Source organism: Crocodylus porosus, unplaced genomic scaffold, assembly GCF_001723895.1.
Source record: "Crocodylus porosus isolate Cpor-Errol unplaced genomic scaffold, CroPor_comp1, whole genome shotgun sequence".
Classification (NCBI taxonomy): Eukaryota; Metazoa; Chordata; order Crocodylia; family Crocodylidae; genus Crocodylus; species Crocodylus porosus.
Window position 1 is genome coordinate 9,499,776 of NW_017728929.1, and position 22,907 is coordinate 9,522,682.

The 22,907-nt window shown below is 44.5% G+C and overlaps 2 protein-coding genes across 4 annotated transcripts in view; one reads left to right on the top strand and one right to left on the bottom strand.

The window, feature by feature from the left end:
- SEPT2 (septin 2) overlaps positions 1-10,838 on the bottom strand; it is a 37,183-nt gene extending 26,345 nt beyond the window's left edge. The window contains exons 1-4 of one of the 2 annotated variants that reach the window (XM_019543023.1): positions 10,742-10,838; positions 7,966-8,029; positions 5,883-6,003; positions 1,394-1,480 (exon numbers count right to left, since the gene is read on the bottom strand). In XM_019543023.1, the coding sequence (XP_019398568.1) occupies positions 1,394-1,480; positions 5,883-6,003; positions 7,966-7,974 (217 nt within the window). In that variant the 5' untranslated portion in view covers positions 7,975-8,029; positions 10,742-10,838. Of the gene's footprint in view, positions 1-1,393; positions 1,481-5,882; positions 6,004-7,965; positions 8,030-10,638; positions 10,684-10,741 lie in introns of those variants that run through there. The other variant, XM_019543025.1, reaches the window with a different exon arrangement.
- A 104-nt stretch (positions 10,839-10,942) lies between these two features.
- Positions 10,943-22,907, top strand: part of HDLBP (high density lipoprotein binding protein) — a 44,148-nt gene continuing 32,183 nt past the window's right edge. For both annotated transcript variants that reach the window (XM_019543017.1, XM_019543018.1), the window contains exon 1: positions 10,943-11,048. The gene's annotated coding sequence lies outside the window, so the exon portion shown is untranslated. The remainder of the gene's footprint in view (positions 11,049-22,907) is intronic.

The window sequence follows — 22,907 nt, forward strand, 5'->3', positions numbered from 1 at the left end:
GTGGGCATATGGCAGGGCGTAGGGCACATGTGTGGGGGATGCTGTGTACACGCTACATACCAGGAGCTGGTCAGGGGTGCAGGAGGGAGGGAGAAGTGGATAGTGGGTGCTTGCAGCAGACCTTGCCCAGGCAGGGTGCAAGTATGGTTGATCCCCTAACTCCCCTCAATCTGGCCTGAGGCTGCCCTGTGGTACTCCCCATGGGGCAGAGATGCCTGCTCCTTCTCAGAGAAGCTCATGCTGTGCTCCCACCCACATCCACCCTGCACCCACCAGACTGCAGTGTCCCAGCCCCATCTAGCATGCACAGCTTCCCAGCAGGGCTGTTCCCAGCATGGCTGCTGCCACTCTTGGCTTCCCTGGCCTCCAGCAGCTCCTCCTCCTTTTCTTCCTGCTCCTACTGCAGGCAGCGCAGGGAAGCAGCGATAGCCATGAGGATGTGTGCTAGGCACCACATGCCCAGCCAGGCAGGGGTGAAGCTGCAGCTGGGCAGCTCCTGCCCCAGCACATGGGACTCCAGCTCCAAGCAGCCTTCCACACACTTGACTGTCACAGGTGGCTGCTCATCATCCTGGGCTGATAAAGCAGGTGGAAGATGGCCAGGAACTGGAGTTGGATACCTGCGTGCTGGGGCAGGAGCCACCCAGTGGTAGCTTCCCCCACCCTGGCTGGGTATGTGGTGTCTGGCACATGTGGCCCCAAGGCTTCCCTGTAATGCCTATCTACAGCAGCACAGCAGGGACAAAGGGAGCTGAGCAATACCAGGACAGCTGCAGCCGCATGAGAAGCGGACCCACTGGGAAGCTGTATATGGTGGCCGGGGTTGGGGTGGTGCCATTTGGCGGGTGTGGGATAGGTGTGGGCAGGGCTCAGCCCCATACGGACTGCTGTGGAAGCAACCAGGTTGGATATAATCAATTGGCAGGTGCCTGCTGGAGGGCCATATCCAAACAGTTGGCAGGCAGAATCCGGCCTGTGGGCCATATTTTCCCCACCCCTGGTATAAGCCCAAACAAAGGCAAAATGTATTTATGTTTAGAGGGCCCATAAATAGGGTAGTATGCAAAATTTACCATTGATTTTTTTTTAAAAGCCCACTACATCTCGTCTCATAGTGACATTTTTTCCAAGACAGCTGGGCAGAGTTTCTGGTACTGATTAATATCATTCCTAATTTGAGCTGACTGACAGGAGCAAGGTGCTCATACCCACTGTGAAATACACTACTTCCCTCCTCCTCTGGTTAATGAGCAACTGGGCCTCTCCCAATGCAGACATTTCAAGAGGTATTTGAAGTATTCCACTCACAGATGATACCAGCATTCAACAAGATCCAGAGATACATAACCATTCAACTCAGAAGACAAGTTAAAAGACTAAAGTATCTATTTACCAGCTGCTCCTGGGATTATTCTTTCTGGATAGAGATCTGTCAAGAATAGGCTGTTTATTAGCGTAGATTTTCCCAATCCAGATTCACCTATGATACAATATTAAAGACATGCTGATCATAAACATTTTCTATAAAATTAACCTTTCAGAATGGATATACAAAACCTAATTAACATTTCTGTAACAAACCTTTCAAGTTTTGGCTTGAACTGACACAGTGGTATCTTATATTTTGCACTTAAACTGAACTCCTGCTTTGTTTAGCATGAACAATAGTTTATCTCAATTTTTAGTGCACAACCTCAGAGTAACATTTACCATTTGAATATTTTCAAGTAAATCTGCTAATCTATTTGAGTTCTAATTAACTTAATACAGTCATTAAAAAGTATGTATTCAGAGCTGTCATTTTGCACATTCCTATAGTTTAGAAGCAACTGTAGCAAGAAAAAACGTACAGTGAAAGTATATGGTCTTTCTGGGACTACATCAGTAATTTACCCCCACCAAAAAATTATCATGGCTGAACTTTGCTCAGGACAGTAAGCGAACAGAGAAACTTATCCATCTCTTGTTACTTTAAAGAGAACATCACTGTTTGGAGTATGCAACAGGAATATATATATGTATTTGCATCTGAAGCCAACGGCTCCTAGCTATGCAAGTACATTTGTAGTTTGGGGTAGGGGTGCACTGATAAAGATTTTCTTGGCTGAGACTGATAGCCAATTATTAACCAGCCATATTGGCTGATACCGATCCAATAACCAATATTAAACTACAGGTTGTCTCTTGTTGGGCCAGTCCAGGCAGCTCAGCCCCACCTGCCCCTCCTCACCCCAGTCATGTCTGCAGCATTCAGCACCTTTTACAGTACCTGCACCAGCCCCAGTCTGCATCACACAAGCATTTGGGACAGAGGCATCTGCTCTACTCCAGCCCACCCTAGAATGACAGTGAGGGGACAAAGGTGCATCTGGGGTCACCTTGACTCACCTGAGGGAACCCACGTATCCTGGGGCCCTGGCCAGCAGCTACAGTTATCAGAGAATACTATCGGCTACAATGGCCAAAAAAGCCAATAATGTAAATTTCCCTCTCATCAGTGCCAGTCTAATAGGTAATCAATATACCACTGCACCTCTAGTTTGGGGCACTGGTGGGAGGAGAGGGGGAAATCTTTACTAGTGAAATGCTACTCAACCGAAGATCAGTACCCCGTGAAACCACTCTGTCCCTGAAGCTGCGCGATACTTGATATTAATACTCTTCAGCTGCTTTACTGAAGATCCTGTTCTCTTGGTAAACGAAGGCTGCCCAAGCTTCAATTTGTCAAATGCAACACCACTGAGCAGGTAGCATACATCATACTTGGCTCTCCCCGTCAAGCTGTTTTAAATTATCTTAACTGTACACAACACTGGAGTCTCTCATGGATAACATGTTGCCTGTGAGCCATGGGTTGGGAACCACACAATTAAACTGTTTCATGTAACTGATCATAAAAATTGAAACACTGAAAAACTGGCTAGTTGGTAATCTGGGTCACCAGGTCCCCCTGCATCATATAACAAGCATCACCAATTTAACAAATGTGACGTGCAAACATGAAAACAAACATGGAAAATTGCAACCAAAGTAAAAAACCAACAGGCTATTTAAAAAAATTATTTATGTGGCCATTTCTAATGGAAAAAATGTATGATCAATTTAAAATTACCAGATTTACGAGTAAAGCTCTAACTAACATAAGGGATCTACACCTGAATTATCTGAACAGTTTCGGAGAAAAAGAAATCATAATTATAACAGGTGGAGTTTAGCCCTGTTTGAATGTCACAAACTCTACTACACAAAAGCCAATTGGCATTCCTTGCCTACACTGAGAATTTTCACAATTGGCATTACACCAGTTTTTGGCCACAGATTACTGAGTTTGGGGATAATCAAAAAGAAAGATGCATTCACAGTCCAGGCGTTGAACACTTTAACATTATGGGTCAATGAGCACAAAGCTTCCTTAAACGGATTAGACAATGAAGGCAATAAAAAAAAAAAAAAGTCTGTATCTCAATCAATTGATTTTTCTACACCAAGAAAACTTGGACACATACTAGTGAAAGAGCTAATGTAAATAGGGAGAATTATCTTGCCAGTATAAGCACATTTATCCTTTTTCTCTAGCTTCTTGGAAGTTGAAAAATTTGACATTAGACTTCAGAGAATAGAATTAGCTCATTACATTAAATTGAGGGGTGCACCGATACAGATTTTTGGGGCCAATCGCCAATTTTTAAGGAGGCATATTGGCTGATCTGATTTCTGATATACAGCTCTTCAGCTTGAAAAGTTGCATCCAGGTGGCAAGACTGGCGTGGCAGAAAGGGAGGGAAGGGCTGTGGGATGTATGTGCAGATCAAGGCCCCTGCAGTGAGGAAGGGAACGGAGCTGGGGTTGAGGCAGGTGCTGACCAGCTGGGGAGAGGCGTGGGACAGAGCTGTAAGAGGCCTGTACAGGGGGCCAGGCATGTGTTCCTGGATCTGCATGGTGTGGGGCAGGCATGGGATGGAGGTGCGGCTCACCGAGGGGGAGGAGCAGGGCAGCTTGGCTCACACCCCTGCACACTGCTCAGCTGGTGCTCATCTGGCAGTTCCTGCAGCTGGTCCAGGAAAACATGTGCCCCTAGATTTGCCTAGCCAGCAAGAGCCCAGCCCCAGCCCACCCCATGTAGATCCAAGGGCACATAATACCCTCCCCTCCTGCACCGTACGAATGGTGGGAGCTGCCCCTCCCCAACAAACTGTATTTCTGTTTTGCATCTGCTGCGGCCCCCGCTGGACAGTCCCTGCCCCAACCCTACAGCGTCCCTCAGCATGGGGGTCTTGATCTGCACCCCCCCCCCCCCAATCTCCCTTCCCCTTCTTTTTCCAACACACCAGACTTACCAGCTGCAGGCAACACTCCATGCTGCTGGCTCTGCTCTGCACTACCTACATGCTGTGCTGTGGCTGTGTGCACACATGGGCATTTATTGAACAAATTATTGGCTACATCAGGCCAATTTATGATACACAAAATTTTCTTTATATCGGTGCCAATACGATATTGGACTGATGTATTAAATTGGCATGAAGTATGATCCACGACAGAGGAAAACAGTTAAATCCCTAGGGTTGCTTAATTAAACACATCTGAGCAGAAGAAATTTACATGCCAAAGCCCTTTAAACCAGATTACTGAAATAATCAAAGCTGCAAAGCATAATATTTGACTTCTATCACCATCCCAAAGTATCACTCAAGTTCTTTCAATGGAGTAAGAAGTCCCTCTTAAGTTTTCTTTTATTTATAATTTTAAAATATTAGCCGATACATGACTCTAAAACGTAACCGTTTAACTGAGTTATCTTTGTCCATTGGGCATACATGGATTTTGTTTAGAATGCAGCATAAGTTGTGTTGTTTGATTTAATAATTTAGAGTCCACTGGCTTTATGTTAAAAGCTGAAAATACTACTACACAGAACAACTTATGTCAGAGTAGTCTGGGAATTAGGTTTAGCCACAACCAATAAAATCTGTTTAAGTCTCTGAGAACAAGAAAAGTTATAGTTATGAGTTGTTTATTTTTTAGATGAAATAATGGTAAACTTTAAGAAGTTATAACTAGATATAAAAGCTTAAGTTTTAGAGTGTAAGCAAAGCAAACATTTTAAAGAAAATCTACTTAAAATTTTCCTGTTAAGATCTCAACAAACCCAGAGGAATGTAAAATCAGAACAAGAGGGCTATATTCAGCAGACAGCAAAGTCAGATTTAAATTTGTAAAGCCATCTTCTTGAGAAAATGCTAGCAAGCTCTTATGAAATGCGATACTGATAAAACATGAAAACCAAGTCTGTCCCACATTTAATACAAAAACAAGACAGAAGTGATGTTATGGATAGTCTTCAGATAGAAACCCTGGGAATTTGAATGGTTACTTCTGGTCTGTTGGTATATGAGCTTCCCCTACCACCACATAATTCCATGACTTTAATACTCATCCCTATGCTGAGACCCCTTTGCATCTGTCAATTGTAAGTATTTATTACCACCAACAATTTGAGAGAGAGAACTATTTGCTTTCAAATGGTTCTGGTGGGCTGCTCATTAGGAACCACCTCTGCTGTTTGTAAACAGAACAGTGAGATAATGCATTGAATCCTGCAATCATTTGTAGAATCGTGTTTTTGTAGAAGCCTGTTTTAAGGTTGAAACCCCATTAGCTCAAAAGTTATGGATATATTCGGATTTATTACTTGTGTGGAAAAAAAGCGACTGGGCGGACAGTTGTAACATGATCGCTTAACATTACATATGAAAAATGAGATAAGGTATACCCAAAGACATAAGACTACTGGGGGTATAGAAGAGGTTGTATTCATACAATTGATTTTTTGTAATTAAATATTTATTACAAGAAGGAGACTATAAAATATGTTCTCTTACCAACTACCATGAGAGTAAACTCAAAGCCCTTTTTCACAGACTTCCGATGAACCTGGTTGGGAAGGTTTGCAAATCCAACATAACCAGGAGTTTCTGGATTGGTAAACTGGGCAGGCTGTTGCTAAATAAAATGAAGAAGATTATATAGATCCTGTAGGTCGAAATAGCAGAAGACAGCTAAAGGCTGCAATTACAGTCAGTGTGAAAAGTTTTCAGGTCTCAAGGTTAAGGAGCTTCTTTGTTGCTCTTATTCTCTAAATAGAGGGGGCACTCAAGTTTGAATCTTGCTGTTTTAGTGTTGAGCCCACTCTATTTCAGATAGTTGCCACCACTTTGGGAAGTTACTCCTCAACTCTTAGTTTGAAAGAACCAAAAATCAGTAGGCCTTTAAATACATGATCTTAGCTCACAGAACCAAGAAGCAACCCTGTGGACTAAGATCCCTACAAGGCCTGTTGAGGCTTTTAGGAAGGGAGAATATTTGGAGATGCAAATAAGTTGCTCATTCTATTTGCATTGCTTTTTTTCTACATAACTGTCAAAGATGCCCAACGTAACAGATAAACAGTGTTTATATACATGACGTTAAAAGGCTAGGTACATAAATGATTGACTAAACTTCCACAAATCAATTCAACAGCAGTATTTAAATACCAAAGTTGTCACTAACAAAGTAGATAAGGACAGCTTTGTTTCACCAACTTTGTTCCCGGATTAGTAGTGAGATATACTTTTCTCCAAGTGTTGAAATCATGACCCACGTTCACAGTACAGAAACATTTTGTAATACTTTAGAAGTTTAGCTAGTTTTCCAAAGTATTTTATGTATTCAAGCTATCCCTCCCAGAACTACAGCACATATTGTTTAAGATATAGAAATGTTCTGAAACATCCTTTAAATATTACTTTAACATGGTATAAAGTTTTTACAAACTTCTTTGTAAAAAAAAAAAAACCACCCCCTTTATTTGCAAGGTTTAACACTATTTTTATAAGTAGACACATGGATAGAACTTGTGGAACAAAATGAAGAGAGTGACAGCTTAACTCTATACTTCTAAGCAATTGCGAGAGACACAAATTAAAAAACAAAAAACTAAAAGAAAATACTACAGTTTGCCATGTCCTGATGGCCATAAGCTGAAGGTAGTGCATTAAAGGACAGCTAAAAGAGGAAAAGAAATGATGTGATAAGGGATGGTTCTTTCAAGCCCAAACTAATCTATAATCAGTCATTAAAAGGAACAACAGAGGCTGCTCTGCAAAGACTCCTAGCTTTCATTTTCAGTTTACAAACAGAAGTACAACTCCTAAAAAAAACCCACAACCCCCCCACACAACTGGAAGACATATTTAGACGTAGCAATGAATCTCTCCAAACATAATACTAAAGCATTTTCCAGAATTTATTTCACTGCCAATAGGTACATCAGACATTTTGATTCCTACACATTACAAAATTCAATACAAATTTCTACATATTACAGAATATGTAGAATCAGTACCCTGTTGAAATTATATATGGTATAGGTATGCTAGGGGGTGGGTGTGGGTGTGTGTGTACACAAACATGCATATATACATCACTTACAATACTTTTAATTAGGTTGTTTTTATAGTCTTGTTACAGGTGTTTGTTCACTCTTCAGCTTTGCTCTTTTAGCAAGGGATTAACAACTACTTTTGCTCACTGCAAGATTGGACATCTTGAAAATATGATTCTGCCACTAGAAAATACTGCAACTAGGGAATTATTCAAGTGAGGGGACATTACTTCAGTGGAAAACAAGCAGTTTCTGGAAGATATCTTACATAATTTGCTGGGCTGCTTTGATTTACCTAAAGAAACACCCTTTCTGAGCATTTTTGGGGATAAACTTTACCCAGTATTGAGATATTTAATATTTATTCTCATTTCTTAAGTTCAGCCTTATTCCGTAAGCCTAATTATGAAGGACAACTTTAAAGTCTTTATAGTCATTATACATAAAGGAAATGTTACAGGTTCTCTGCTTTACATTTTTTGTTTTTCAGAAATGTAAAACCTTTCCGTTATGCTCAAAAATACAGACATTGTTCTTACCTTGGACATCTTTGCGGAAGTTCAGTCAATTTGTACAGATAGGATTTTTCAAGCTTATTACAAACTGAAAAATATAAAAACAAACGCACCCATGCAATATCTCAGAGAGTAAATAAAAAAAATCCACCCCCAAGCTCCCCCACCAAACATTATGAACTCAATGCATTTGACACCCAGCATCTGGACCATTCTAAACAATTTCTTGATAAATGCTGATATTTGTGTCTTGATTTGTATGACTAGAGCAGGGTTTTCAAAGACCCACCTGCACTTAATTTCACTCCTATATTAACATCAATAGAAAGTAAAGATAGAGTGGGATTTTCAAAAGCACTGATTGCATTAAATGTTTTTTTAAAGCCTGGAAAAATATAAAGGTTACGTACTTCATACAAACTAACCAAATCATACCCCTTATTAAGGATACCTTACCAGCGTACAGGAAACCAACTTTTCAAAGTTCAAATGAAAAGCATATAGTTTCTTTTTTTTCCCCTCCTCCCCCACACTTCCTTTTTCATTACTTATAGGACCTTAAAAAGTTAGTGTGGTATCTTCTCTCTGGCCTTACTGCCTACAGACTCACCCATACAATCAAATCCATTCAAATACTGATGCTACCATCACTTTGCTGGTTCACTGTTCAGACTTCTGGTTGCTTTTGAATCATTTCCTTGGTCCCCCCCCCCCCCATCTTTCATCACTTTCTAAAAAAGAAAACAGCCTTCTTGTTCTTACTTAAAAAGCACTCCTCACTTAAACCTCACCCTACCTATCCCGCTGACCTTCACCTTTGCTTTACTGTTGCCAAACTCATTCATCTGATTCTCTTCTTATTTGGTAAGAACTTCTTTCATTCCCTTCTCCTCTCCCCCAGTCTCAAGAATGGGGGGGGGGAATGTCCAATCAACACCCATAAAGCTACTACTTTGCCCCTTCAAATCTCTCATCAAAATTCACCTCTTCTCCTGTGAACTCTATGATCTGCCAACAGCTAGACCACACAGAGAACTAATGGTTTCTACTGACAGGGTAATAAAATGAGTTGTCTTAAGTAAAATATAAACATGAGACCTTGACTGCTCATGGTCACTTAATACTGACAAAAACCCCACTTTACAACAAAGGTGTTAACTATGACATCCCACAAATTACCAGTCCTACAATTTAAGTGCCAATAATTTGAGGAAGCAGAAACAATCAAGTCTTATCTGCCTAGGACAGTAGTTTTCAAACTGCTCCATGGGACCCTGGGGTTCTGTGATGAGGGCAATGGCAATGCACGGCCACTGCCAGACCAGGTCACCTGGCTGTGTCAGGCTTTAGGGCAGGGGTCAGGGTTCCATGACTTTCAGAAACTTGGATACTACTAGCCTAGGAAAAAATGTCCACCTTCTTGGTCATATGAAGCAAGCCATGGTTAGTTGTGCCATCAACATTGCTTTTAAACATGTTGTTTGGGAGGGATGAATTTGATGGGGTGCTCCCCATTCAAGTTACTCAGAAGTGCAAACTAGTGCAAAACCCAGCAGTAAATGTTATTCCACGCTGTCAGTACATAAATATCAGTGTCTCAGGATTTGGAAGTTTCCAGGTGGAATTTGAGAAGCTGGGCTTAACTGATGATGCCTTCAATTGTCTGAGACTGTTTTTCACAAGACATTAGGGCCTCATGTCAAGCTGTTGCAGCAGGGATCTGTAACGGCACTTGAGGACAGGTTCATCAGTAGCAGGCAGCCTACCGCCAGCAGGCCATTCACCATGAGGGGTTCCTGCTTCTTGAAACACTCTCAGTCTAGCAGGGCACCGTTAACTAGCTTCCCAGGAACATTACACAATCTATCATTCCACCTGGGTATTTTTGGGGGAGTCAGAGAGACAAAAAAGTTTTATCACAGATACAGAGGCAGGATTATTTAAACCTGCTTGTAGATATTTGTATATTTAGTTGCTAGAGATCTATTGATCAAGCGGTTTTCATATTTATCATGAAAGTGGGATTATATAGAAACACATGTTTTGTAAATCTGAATGCCAAATGGAGATAATTACCACTATCAATTGCTGTTAGGAAGAGGTCTTGAACATACACATCTCTCTAAAACACTGTAAAAAGTCTAACAGCATCACATGGAGACAAATGCCTTCTCTATAAGTTTATATATAAATTCAGGAAGCCTCAGCCTCCTAATAACAGGAGGGCAGCAAAGAGAAGCAGGTCACCACGCCCCGACTCATGCTCAAGTTTCCCATTAGAAAGGGGCTAAACAGCCAGCACCCAGCCCCTCTCCTCCAGACCACAGCTGGTTGGCACAACTGCCCTGCCCTGACAAACCTACGCTGTTCTGGCAAAAGCGCTCGCTCAGGTTTGCTGCAGTCATATGGAAGAGAAACGTTTGGCGGCAGCAGCAGCACAGCGCAAAGACGCCCGCAGCCCCACACACCCGCTGCCTGCCCTCGCAGCGGCCCCGGCCCCGCGGCTGCCGGAGCGACCCCCGAGAGCCAGGGAGGGCAGCCGCTCCCACGCTGCACTCCGAGCCGCGGCCTGGTGCGGGCAAAGCTTCGGCGCCGCCTGCCCAAACCCTGCGCGCGGCAGAGAAGGCTCCAGCCCGGCCGGCCCACAGAAAGTGCCCGCCTGCCCCGAGCGCCCACCCCGGCGCGGCCGTTACACACCGACAGCAGCCTCGGAGGCTCCGCTCCCGCTCACTGCAGACAAGGCGCAGCGAGGCCCAGCCCTGCCCTGCCGCGCTCACATCCGCTCACAGCCCCCGCCCACCTGCAGCACCGCCGGAGAGGGCGGGGCGGCTGCCAACTGCCTAGCCAGCTCTGGTACGCTACGAGTCGGGAGCGGGACTGGAGGAGACAGCGCCGCGCTCAGCCAGCCCGAGGGGGAGGGGGCGGAGCCACGAGGCCGCGCATGCGCACTCACCAACCCTCTCCATGGAGCCTTGACTGGCTCAAGACGCGCGGGGGCGGGCTCAGTCTTATGTGGGCAGGTGGCGCCGGGCGGGCTTCTGCACCAAGATGGCGACTGGACTCTCAGCCTCATACCCCGCATAGGCTTCGTGGTGGTCCTATCCGAGGTAACGCCGCGCATGCTGGGGCCCGGCCCCGGGTCGGGGACTGGGGGTGAGAAACGAGCGCGGCGGGTAAGAGGGGCCGGAGCGTGGAACCGTCCATAGCCGCAGCGCTGGGAGGACCCCGCTGTCTCCGATAAGATGGCGGCAGCAAAGCTACGCGGCGGGAACGGGGAGTTTCTAGCTAGCGCCCGGCTTTTCTATGGTTTCCCCCCTTCCTCCATTGGTGCCAGTGAGTCACGTGGTGCGGCTCCGCCCTACATCCCAGCCGCGCCTTTACCACAGAGCGAGTGGGATGGTGTGTGGGTTATTTGCTTTCTCTCGCATTGTTCTGTCTCCAGCCACTGGCTGAGTTCCCTCTCAGCCCCACGGGTGGCAGCGTCCTCTCCCGCGGGAGCGGGGCCCGAGCCGACCCCTGAGTCACACCCGGCTCTGGGGGTTGCCTCGGTCGCGGCAGCCCCGGCTCCTTCCCGAGCCGCCGGGGGGCGCTGCTGGCTAAGCTGGTTTAGCCTCCTCGCTGACACCGCAGGGCTGCAAAGCGCCTCCACCACCCGGAGGTCTGACATGTGCGTGAGCCCGAGCTCCTTCCGGGCACAGGGGCTCATGCAGCCCCGCATATGCGGGTGATGAGCACAATTGCTTCCTGTCCCCAAACCTGGCACAGGCACTGCTCCCTGCCACCCACTGGCTTGAGTGGGGCTGGGAGCAGTCTTCCAGTAGGCAGATTCGTGCCTATCTAGCTCTGAAAACCCTCATGCCACTCAGGGGTCCAGAGAAAGCAACCAGGAGGAGCGGTACAGAGAGGTCCTGTGAGGAGAAGCTCCTGAAGCCAGGCCTGTTTCCTGGAGAAACAGGATGCCAGAGGTGGGACATGCTGAGAGTTTCCAAAATCCCAAGCTGCAAAGAGCTCTGTGGGGATTCCCTATTGACTGTTTTGCATGGGCCAAAGCTCACAACCTGAACCTGGTAGCTGGGAAGTTGGCAGCTCTTTTTCCCCAGGGCATTGTTCACACATGGAATGCTGTGCCACCAGACACTGTGGAAGTTGACCACTCAGCTGAGCTCACAAAGGGCTCGGTCGAATTCTCAGCAAAGGGGCACCAGTAGCAATTGAGTGCAGGAGGTAGGAATGCAGCCTCTGGAGGAGAACCGCCTAGACCTTTGCTGCTGGCAGCAGCAAGGAAAAGAGCAGCAACAGAAACATGCCTGCTTCTCTGCAGGCCACTCTACCCATCAGTGCCTGCTTCCTGCCACAGGGAGTCAACTGGGCAAGACAGACCTGTGTTCTGACCCAGTTAGTGGTAGCTTTGATGTTCTTAGTTTTCACTAAAAACACCCTGCCCTACATCTCACCTGATAAAATAAGGTTTAAAAGGCTGCCCAGAGAGGAGACTGAAGCCCATTACAGTGCAAGCCCGTCCTCACAGTTGTCTGATGATGGCAGGCAGAAGGTTTGGGTTGTTCATGTAGCTGTGGTACAGTCCACTGTGCCCCAGCGGTGAGGCCGGTGACCTTGGGTCATTCATGTAGGGTTTCTGTACCTCAGTATCTTTCTGTCCTTTGCTTGCCTGGTCTGTTTAGATTTAAAGGCTTTTGGAATGGGGGCTGTCCTTCACTGTGTGCACCCCATTCGGACATGGGACATGTAGCTACTACACTAACGTACCTAGCTATTGGGGAAGATGGTAGAATAAATTCCTTAATATAAACCTGAGATAAGTGTATATCCTGAATCATAAGGCTTGCTAACCATCAAGATGTACCGTAGATGACATACCTGCAGGTACTGCTCTTGAGAAAATAGTTCAATCCTTGTTAAGCTGTTTAATGGAGACAGGATGGTTTAGTGCAGTGGTGCTCAGCCTACTCACCTCACAGGTCAGTCAGCAGGCCAGATGCAGCATGGGGTCAGTGCAGGGTTGGTCTGTGGGTTGTCCTGTGTATTTGGCCTAAACCTATACACCAGCCCAGCCCTGCATGCTCTGGAAGCCATGGCAATTGATGCTTTCTTCTCTTCCCTTGGTGCCAAATTTCTGGACAACATAGTCCCCTGGGTCCCATCTGGGTTCTTGGAGGGTGAGCACCACTGATACACTGGTTAGAAGAATCGGCGCACTTGGATTTCATCTTTGCTGCTGCTATTAATATGCAATAGGATTTTGGACAATTAAATGTAACCTCCTTGTACTTCAAGCCTTTTTTCTACATGTTACTCTATTTAACTATACCAACCTAATGAAAATGGTACAACCTCCCCCAAAACTACATATATTAATCTCTCCTTTTCCATTTAGACCTATACCAATTCAAAGTATTTCTAGATAGCAAGGGAGAGATTAAAATATGGATTACTATTCTGGTGTAATCATTTTGGACAATAAATGTACCCCCTGATTATAGTGGTACAAAAATCTTCCTTGATGCCTGATTACAACTTTTCCCATAGGGAAGTTGCAAATGGGAATATTTGGCTTCAGGGAAAAAGATCCACTTACTACTGAAAGCCCCCCCATTAACTGCAAGTGTAGTGGCATAAACCACAAACTCTATAGAATCTAAAATTTCAGGTGAAAAATAGTTCAGGTTCTGAGGGTTACAATGATAACTGTTCAGATGGATTGCATTCCAGAACCTGCAGGAAGTGAGTGTTCTTGCTGCTTGTCACAACTTTTTTAAAAGTAATAATGAAACTAAAGAATTGCATTGCTTTCCCATTTCAGCTGCTTGGGAAAGCTGATAAGCAGGAGAAAGGAGCAGTGGAGTTGTTTGCAGGGAAAGAGCCTACTTTAGAGACTTGAAAAAGCAGGGTAGAAAAGCAGGAACTTGATGTCCTGGAAGCAGAAAAACAAAAAGCTTTTGCCCCAGTTTAGCTGCTAGGAAAGAACAGATTTGGTCAGAAATTTACCAGTTTGAGGTTGATGAGAGGCTTCCTCATGGAGTCTAAGGGAAGCTCCATGATAGGAAACATGGGCCTCTTGGTGATGATAAGGATGCTGTAGTGGTGATCTCCCTGTATAGGAAGGCCCTGGCAGGCCTGGGAGTAGTATGGATCCTTGAGTTGGTTGAGGAAGGGTCACAGCAAGGTAGTAAAGAGCCTTGCTTCTTCAAGAGTGATTGGTGAGAATAGCTTATTTCTGAGAGTGTATCAATCTAGGAAAATCAGCCTGTGAAATGAAGAGTATTATTTTGTCTTAATTTCTGTCCCAAGAAGAGTTAAGAAAACAAAATTCAACTATAAGTATGGTGTTCCTTTCTAACAGGCCTTGCCTTATAATAGTGTGTTGGGGGTGGGGGTTGTATTGTTTTTCAAACCTGCAAGATACCATGTAGACAGAGTAATAGTTATAGCCAGCTGTGAGACCTCCATTTTAGGTCAGGTGGAAGTGAATGATTGGTTAGAACTGACTATGGGAGGAGCAGAGCATTTTAGAAAGCTGACCTGCAGGCCTGATGCCTCACTCAGAAGTCTTGCCTAAAATTTGGGGCATTGAGCCCAATGTAGGGGTTTAGTAGAGATTAGAGGCTTGTTTCAGCTTTGGACTGTTGCTTAAGTGCTGTTTCTAGTTTTAGGTACTGCCTCTAGCATAGAAAACCTTTCCTGTTCTGGACAGCTGGTTTGGATTAGGAGCTTGAATAAGCACATACATCTGGTAACCTTCAGTTAATGCTGTAGTGTCTATGCTCTAAAGGAAATGCTGTCTATCCTTTATGAATTTGATAATAGAATCTGAAGAGTTACCCTAACATATTCATTGCAGGTTCTTAATTGTAGATCCCCTGTATCTTCCTTATTTTTCATTAATTCCTGATTTTATTTTCTTCTGTTTCTCTTTAGTGCATTTTATTAAACTTGTCCTGAAGTTCACATGATGTGGTTATAATGGCAGTGAACTTGAAAATAAAGTTGGCTTCAGGTGGAAGAGAAATCTGTGTTTATGGGGGGGAAAAAAAAAGAGCAGGGGAAAAGCTTCTCTGTGTAGATTGTATTTATACTTGTGGAAGGCTCTGGGTTGCTGGAGGTTGTCTCATGTTTGTTTGTTTGGATTTTTTTCCAGTTATATAATGGAATGTGGCTAGAGATTGATAGATCCTGTGTATGTTTGTTTTACACAAGAAACTTGTCTTTTTTATTAAACCTATGGGGGTTCTTTTGTAACCTTTGGTTTTGCCCCACCACCTTGCTAGAAGTGCCCGTGGTCTTCCTAGCTACTAAAATTAGCAGGGGGTGGGGTATATCATAAGAATGTTTTCCCTGGACCTGGCTGGAGGTCACCTCCTTGTCTGTAGTAGTAATTTCAGTCCTCTGATTAGTAGGTAGCTTTCAAGCCCTGAAAATACCTACTCATTATCTTTTAATCAAGAATGCTGTCAAAGTGCAGGTTGCTAGTGGTTGAAGTAGTATCTTGCAGCAATAAGTTTCACAGTGAGACCATCTTACTGAGGTTCTGTTTAAACTTGTTACACTTCTACTATGAGCCCATCTGGTCTTGTATTCTGGGAGAACAAGTAGCTTAGCTCCTTCTAGGAAATGTATAACATAACCAGGCCAGTCAAGAGCTTTTTCTTGCCATGTTAAAATGCAAGTTTGTACTAATCTGAAGTCTCTCTCTTTTCTGTTTGTTTAATCACTATCCTACTTGCTGAGTTTCTGACAATACATTTGCTGATGTCAAGCTGCCAACCTATAGGCTAGGGGAGAGGCCTCTCTATGCAGAAGCAGTATGTGAAGCTGACTCTATGGCTGATGTTATTGAGGAAAGCCTTCTGCAAAGATGCATTCTTGTGAGAAAGAGGGGATAACTGCTCCAACCTGGATCTAAGTATGGGTCTAACAGCAGGATTAGCATGGAGGGTTGACTGTGGTCACTTGCTCTCTAGCAGTGAGGCTGATTGCACTGCTGCAGCATATGCTTTGGTCACTCCTCTGAGGCTGAAAAGAGCCATGTCTGGCCACAGTCTCTGACCTTTATGAGAAGGCTCTTCCCTCAGCTTCTCCAAGGCCTGTGCAAATAGAAAGGAGATATTGGGGGGTCATATTTAGGTTTGCTTTAGTGGGGGGATTTGATTGGGTTGACTACCAATTCATTAGCTGGAATACAGGGTGGGCAGGTATGCATTGAAGTGCTCTAGAATGGCTGCAAAGGCATGTGGTGGCACTATTCTTTGTCCCTCAGGTACCAGTGGTTTCTGGGGATAACCAGGCATACAAGAACACATGTTGGCTCTCTGTCCTGCCTTCTCCTTCCTCACCCCCACCCCTAATTTTTCATTTGGTTTTGAATTACTTGATGGATGAAGGGTATCTAGGTTGTAGCTGTGTTGGTCTAGAGGAAAAAGCAATTGGGGCTTGTTGGTCTAATAAAAGAGATGACCTCTGTCCACAAGTTTTTTGAAGGAAAAAAAAATTGCAAGCTTTTGGGAGCAAGCACCCTTCATCAGACATCAAAGAAAAGATTGTAAAAGTTTGGGTAGAAATGAAAGTTCAAGAACTGCTGCCAAGAGGATTTTTCCATCTATTGACCTCTCTGTGGAATCCTGTGAAATAGAGACTTTCATTTCTACCCAGGAGAACTCTTACAATCTTTTTTTCTGATGCCTGATGAAAGGTGCTTGTGCCCAAAAGCCTGCAATTCTTTTTTTTCAAAAACTTACTGGTCTAATAAAAGAGATGACCTCTGTCCATGAGCCTTGATGGATGGCTGCATTTGGAAATTATTGCAGCTAGCTTTATGCTTTCTGCCACAGCTGGCTTAAAAGGGCTTTGGGGCATTGAGTTTCCTCAGTCAGTTTAGATAGTTATGATGCAGTTGCATCTAACTCAAGAAGAGACTTTTGCTTGTACTAGTAGATAAGGAGTTAGTGCTAGCCTGGTGGTGTGTAGAGCCCCTTTGCCCACCATGGGTACAGTAGGGTAAGAGGAAAGGAAGGTCATGTTCAAATAGCAAGGACTCCATCATTGCTTAAAATGGCATTATGATCAGGCACTTATTATATTGTCTCTTCAAATTCATCACTAGCAATTCCCAGCATTCAGAATTATGAATCGGACCCCCAAAATTCATTTTTGTTAAAATATATTTTTTATTAAATGGCAATTCTGGCAGTCTCTTAACTTGCCTTCTAATTTTGGGGGCATCAAAGTTCATACTTTTAATCTTTTCTCTAAGCAAAAGGGCTAGAAACATTTATTTTTTTTTTTAAAGCTGTTTACAATATAACTTGGTAACTCTGGGGCTGGGTTTTAAGGAAAAACATCAAATATTCTATGCCTTGTTTTGTATATTGACAGAGTTGGCAACACTGTTCAATATACAGTAACGTTAGTTTACTGAATAAGCTTTCAAATGTTTTTAGGCACTGGAAGCAGACACATTTGTGTTTTTTCTACAGTATTTGGCACCACAGAATCTAAACTGTACAAAATCACAAAAAAACAGTTTCCATGTTTAAATCCCAGGCACTTCAATTGCTTTTTTTTGTAGTGGAAGCTTTATTACTGTATCTTCCAGTGCGGGTTTTACTGCCATGTCCATTTTCCCTTTCCATAGGTCTTGTCTGTTGGGGTTGTAATCTCTTGATATTTTTCTTAACTTTTTGACATGCTCTGATGTTTACTTGTATTTACCTAAATCAAGCCACTGACAGAAGGGAGTATTTATGATATCTCAAAAAATGCTCCAAGGAAGTCCTCTTACATAAATATGTCCTGAAGAGTGTCAGCTGGGAGTATTGGTGCAGTATCTATATCAGGCAGCACAGTGGGAGATCCATGCTGAAGTAAGGACTGTTTTATTTTTTTGTTTTTTTTTCCAGAACTGTAAGTGACAGTAGCAGTGATCTTGCTTAGTCTCCAGAGAAAGGTAGAGGCAGCAAGCACTTGGCTAGCATTCTCAGTGAGGAAGATGCTTGCTGTATGGTGATTTTTTTGGCAGCAACTCAGTGTCCTGTGTCCAGTATGCATTGGTGTTGCCAGGGGAAGGGAATTTAGGAAATTGGAACTACTGTAAAGCTATAAGAACAAGGGACGTCAATCCATTACTTGCAGCAGGATGAAATGAAAGTCTTATCTGGAAAAATAAATATACTAGAGACAGACGAAGAGGAAATGAGTGGTGCATGTCAGGCATAAGGGCTGTATTTTGTTCTGTGATACCAGCTTGTTGGGTAACTTGCTTAAAATTCAAGCATCTAACTGGGCTCTGAAACCCAACTTTCTCTAATTATTGTCTGGAGACAGTTTTTCTGCAGCATTGACTGAATAGAGAAGAACAGCGCTGTGGATCCATTGTGAAGGCCATCTTTGCAAGACAAAAAGCTAAATAGTAATTATTGCAATGGAAGACCCAAGTTTAGAATCTTTAGAAAACAGCAGCAATTGTGGAAAAATTTGAAAAGCATATATTTGCTTCCTTGAATTCTTGTGTCTTTTTCCCTTACTTCTCAAAGTCATCACTTCTTCCCAGACAACACCAAATCTATAGCTCACACACGACTCATTTTTTTCTTCCATTTTTGATACAATCAGCTGCTTGCTTCACTATAAATTGTGTATGAAGGGATGCTTCCTTTCATTTTGAATGACAGGTATACTTCAAATTCGGACCTTTTCATTTTTAAAGTTCCCAATGCCAAAAACCTGCAGTCTTCCATATCCTTGTGGAACCCAGAACTACCCATTGCTACCTCTGGTGTCGAATCCCTGTCTGGTCCATCTTAATCACTGCAACTTCCTCTTCTGTTTTTCCCAAGTTCTTAATTCCCTAAAATCCACAGACAGATTTCTCCCTAGCTAGAATTGCCAGGACTGTCTTGCACACAACCTTTGCTGCTTTCTCTCTTCACTTTTTTTAAACTTGGTTTTCCAAACTGTCCATTGACTTTCTTCCTTATCTCTCTAACCACATAAAATGACTTTTTCAACAGTATCTTCCATCCAAGGGTCACAGAGTTCTGGACAACCTGTAATGAAATAGTAATCTGAGAGGTAGATAAGAACCATCTCCGTCATGTAGATAGGGAGAGTATTATGGCCTTTGGAAACCTTTTAAATTGCTGCAGCAAATCACCATCTGAGCTGAGAAGAATCACCATCTGAGCTGAGAAGAGGCTCATGTCTGCTGTCTCTTGCATTAGCCATTACAACTAGCTTCCTTTATACAAGTGGTATAATATAAATGCACAGATGCATCATGAGCAGGTCAAAGGAGGTGATCCTCCCCCTCTGTGCGACATTGGTTAAGCTGTAGTTGGAGTACTGCATCCAGTTCTGGGCGTTGTAATTCAGGAGGGATGTGGACAGCATTGAGAGAGTCCAAAGGAGGGCCCACTCAGGGGCAGTAGGGTGGGCCCTACAAGGAGAAGCTACAGGACCTGAACCTGTTCAGCCTCCACAAGGCTGACAGGGGACCTGGTGGCCATCTATAAACTTACCAGAGGGGACCAGCAGGGAACGGGAGAGTCCCTGTTCCCCCAAGCAGTACCAGGAATAATGGCCATAACTTGACCGAGAGTGGATTCAGGCTAGACATCAGGAAGCACTACTTCACAATCAGGGTGGCTAGGATCCGGAAGCAACTTCCAAGGGAAGTGGTGCTTGCTCCTACCCTGGGGGTCTTCAAAAGGAGGCTAGATAATCACCTAGCCAGGGTCATTTGACCCCAGCATTCTTTCCTGCCCTTGGCATGGGGTTGGACTTGATGATCTGCATGGGTCCCTTCTGACCCTAATAACTATGAAATACCATTCGCCAGGATTTGAGCAAACACCAGTTTTGTGTCATGGGTAAAACTTCTCTAACAGCTCCCTAATAATCTGTAGCACTTTCTATGCGGGATGAGGGTTGCTTTTACTCGGTCCTTTTTATGCACTCCTTGATATCCTACATGCTTGATCCTTTTTATACAGCAGGGATGTCAAACTTGTTTGACCTGTCCATGTTGAATCTGGGCCCATGTCTGGTAGAAGGGCAAGTTAGGGTGGTGGTAAACCCCGTGGATGCCTGAGCCTTCACCACTTGCCTTGCCTGTTAATTCCCAGGCTGTCCAGGAGTCTTGCAGGCCAGATCACATGGCTCTAGGTTAGATCCGGCCTGTGGGCCATGTTTGATCCTCCTATACAGCATTCTGTGGTCCTCTCAGGAGGACACCATACATTGCTCGTAAGCTGATAGTTGCATCATTTTATTGTCAGAGTGCCCAGCAACTAAATAAATCTTTGAAACAAACACTTCTGACCGTGAGGCCCAGTAAGGTTAAACAGGCTCAGAAATTCACCCTTCCCCCAACCTGTCTGGGCAGCTTTCTGCCCAGTGCCAGGAACCTCTTGATAAAGGTGGCTGGTTGAGATCCGGATATTTATTCCCTTCTTCTGAGAGCCCTGTTCAAGGGTACAAACCACCCTTATATCTAAGTGTAGACAGTATATGAGGGAAGATGATGGGACTGCAGAGGTGTAACCAAAGGCAGAATTGGCCTACAGAATCCTTGTACCTGGTGCCAATGGAGAAAGTGGAAGTAGCACAGTTTGACCTCCAGATTTCTAGGGGATTTTTTACAATTGAATAGTTTCTTCCTTGATTGTAATGTTAAGAAAATTTTGTCTGGAAGCTGCTAAGAGTGGACAAAAATGAAACTCTGGTATGCCATTTTTAGGCACGCTTTACAGCAAACTTTTTTTTTCTCTCTCTCCTGACCACCATATTATTACAGCTTCCATCCCAACATAAAACAAAGTTTTTTCTTTTGAGGAATAAATATGGCTGACATGTCATATCTTTGGGCCCATACTTTGCTCACATAGGATTTTTTTTCCCAAGTGTTCTCCAATTTGCAAAATGCTTCTATTCTGTTCTGTGTAAGGTCACTTTCTCCTCCCCCCATTGTAAAATCCATCACTTTGTGGAGTGGGCCGAGGTTAGGTGTACTGATAGACTGTTCTCATTAATCTAGTGACTTGGGTGTGCAAATAAGCATTCAAAGGACAAGATCTGGGTTCTGTTCATTCATATTTTGGATATCTGAAGGTATTTAATAGATGATGATGCATCAGAGACACACTTGGCCTACTTGGGTTGATTTCTTTTTTTTAAGTCAAGGCTGGTAGTTCCTGACTAGAAAAAAATGAGCATCTCTTCCAGGAACAGAGTGAAAAGCAGGCCTGGAAAAGGTCTTGGAAAGATGGCAGCTTATCTGGAGGTGAATGTGGTACAAGAGACTGATCTTTTCATGATCACTGCTGCAGTGGATGAAGGTCCATAAGCTTTTTCCCAGCTGAGATATCTGATCCTGGGAAGAGCAGGGCTAAGAGAGACTTCTGTTTCCCAATATTCATGAAGGTGGTAAAAACCAGATATGTCCTGTCTTTAGTGCTTGACCCAGTGTCCTCCTGAGTTTTATATCCTTACTTTTTTTTTTTGTCCCAGTTTCTATATATTTCTTCCAGTAAGCCAGGGAAAGGAGCTGCCAGCTAAGTCAGCTGGGAAAACTGATGACCGTGCATGTGTCCATCAAGCACCACCCCACTTGTCACATGTTGACACCCTGTTCTCCTTCTCTCTCTCTTTTTTTTTCGCCCCCTGGAGGCCTCCTTGTCAGCTCTTCTCAAAAGTCCTCAGGCCAGGCTCCCTCTCCAAACCCAGCTGAATCCACAGGATGCTAGGGAGGGAAAGGAGGGACCATTTTTTTTTTTTCTGGGATGTGTGGCACCATCTTTGGCCCTCCACGGCAAGCTCTTCTGTGCTCATCATCCTGGCCCTGCCTTCCATGACAGGTATCCTTTTCTCTCACTCTTACATATAGTTGCCTTTGCAGATGGTTGGGGTAAGCTTTAAGCCCCTCAGGAACTCTGCTCCTCTGGAGGGGTGGGTCAAGGTGGGAGTGACCAGGGCAGTTTGTTCCCACTGACACTGCAGCAGTGGGAGGAAGGGGAGGCAGGTCACAACAGGCTTTTTAGCCTCCCTTGAAACCATAGTTTTCCTTTATCCTCCCACAGGAAGTCTCCACACTTGAGCATGTGGGAGGAACAGGCCATGACAGGCTGTCCTCCCCTATGGAAACTTTTTCCTTCCTCAGGGGAGAGCAGGCTGTGACAGGTTTCTCCCCCCTCCCCCAAAATAAATAAAATAAAATAAAAGTCTCTCTTCCAGGCAAGCTCCTTTGCTATGGTACCTGGTGGCATGCACCATACAGGCCAGGCATTGCTTTCTCAATTTTATTTATTTATTTTAAAGCCATGTCTTTTAAAATCTATCAAATACTTGAGCAATCCATCCTCAGCAGTTGTGGAGGAGAGGCTGGAAAAAGATGCAGGAACCTGCGGTGTGGTGGAGTCTAGAAGTTAAGGTGGGATAGGAGCATTCAGGTCCTACTATAGAACTGAAGTGTGTCCCTAGGAAAGACCTGGCTGAACCAGGAGATGAAGATCGGGCATCACATTTCAGTCAGGTGTTACTAGCTGGGGTTACTGATGTCACTCTTGCAGTATCTCTTTGCACTAAGGGTAAGTAGGGAAATCCTAGGCCTGCTGCCTGCCTGCACAGGAGCTGCTTGGGTACTCGGGGCTCGTTTTTATTGCAGAGCACTTAAGGTGGGATTTAAGCACCTCTGTCCTAAACCGTGGCCCTCAGAGCCGCCCCAGCCCCAGCGGGCCCCAACTCTGCTGTGTTTGTATTAAAGGGGCCCAGGCCGGGCTTGTTGCTGGAGGCAGAGGTGTTCTTGACAAGGCCGGGCCGCCACAGACCTCCGCTCCAGCGCGACCCCTTCCTTACCCCTCGGCCGAGGGCTGAGCCGGCCGGTGGGGTGGGGGTCGGGGTTCGGCTCCGAGCCATGAGGCGAGGGCGGCGGGGCACCTGCCCCCGGGGGGCCGGGG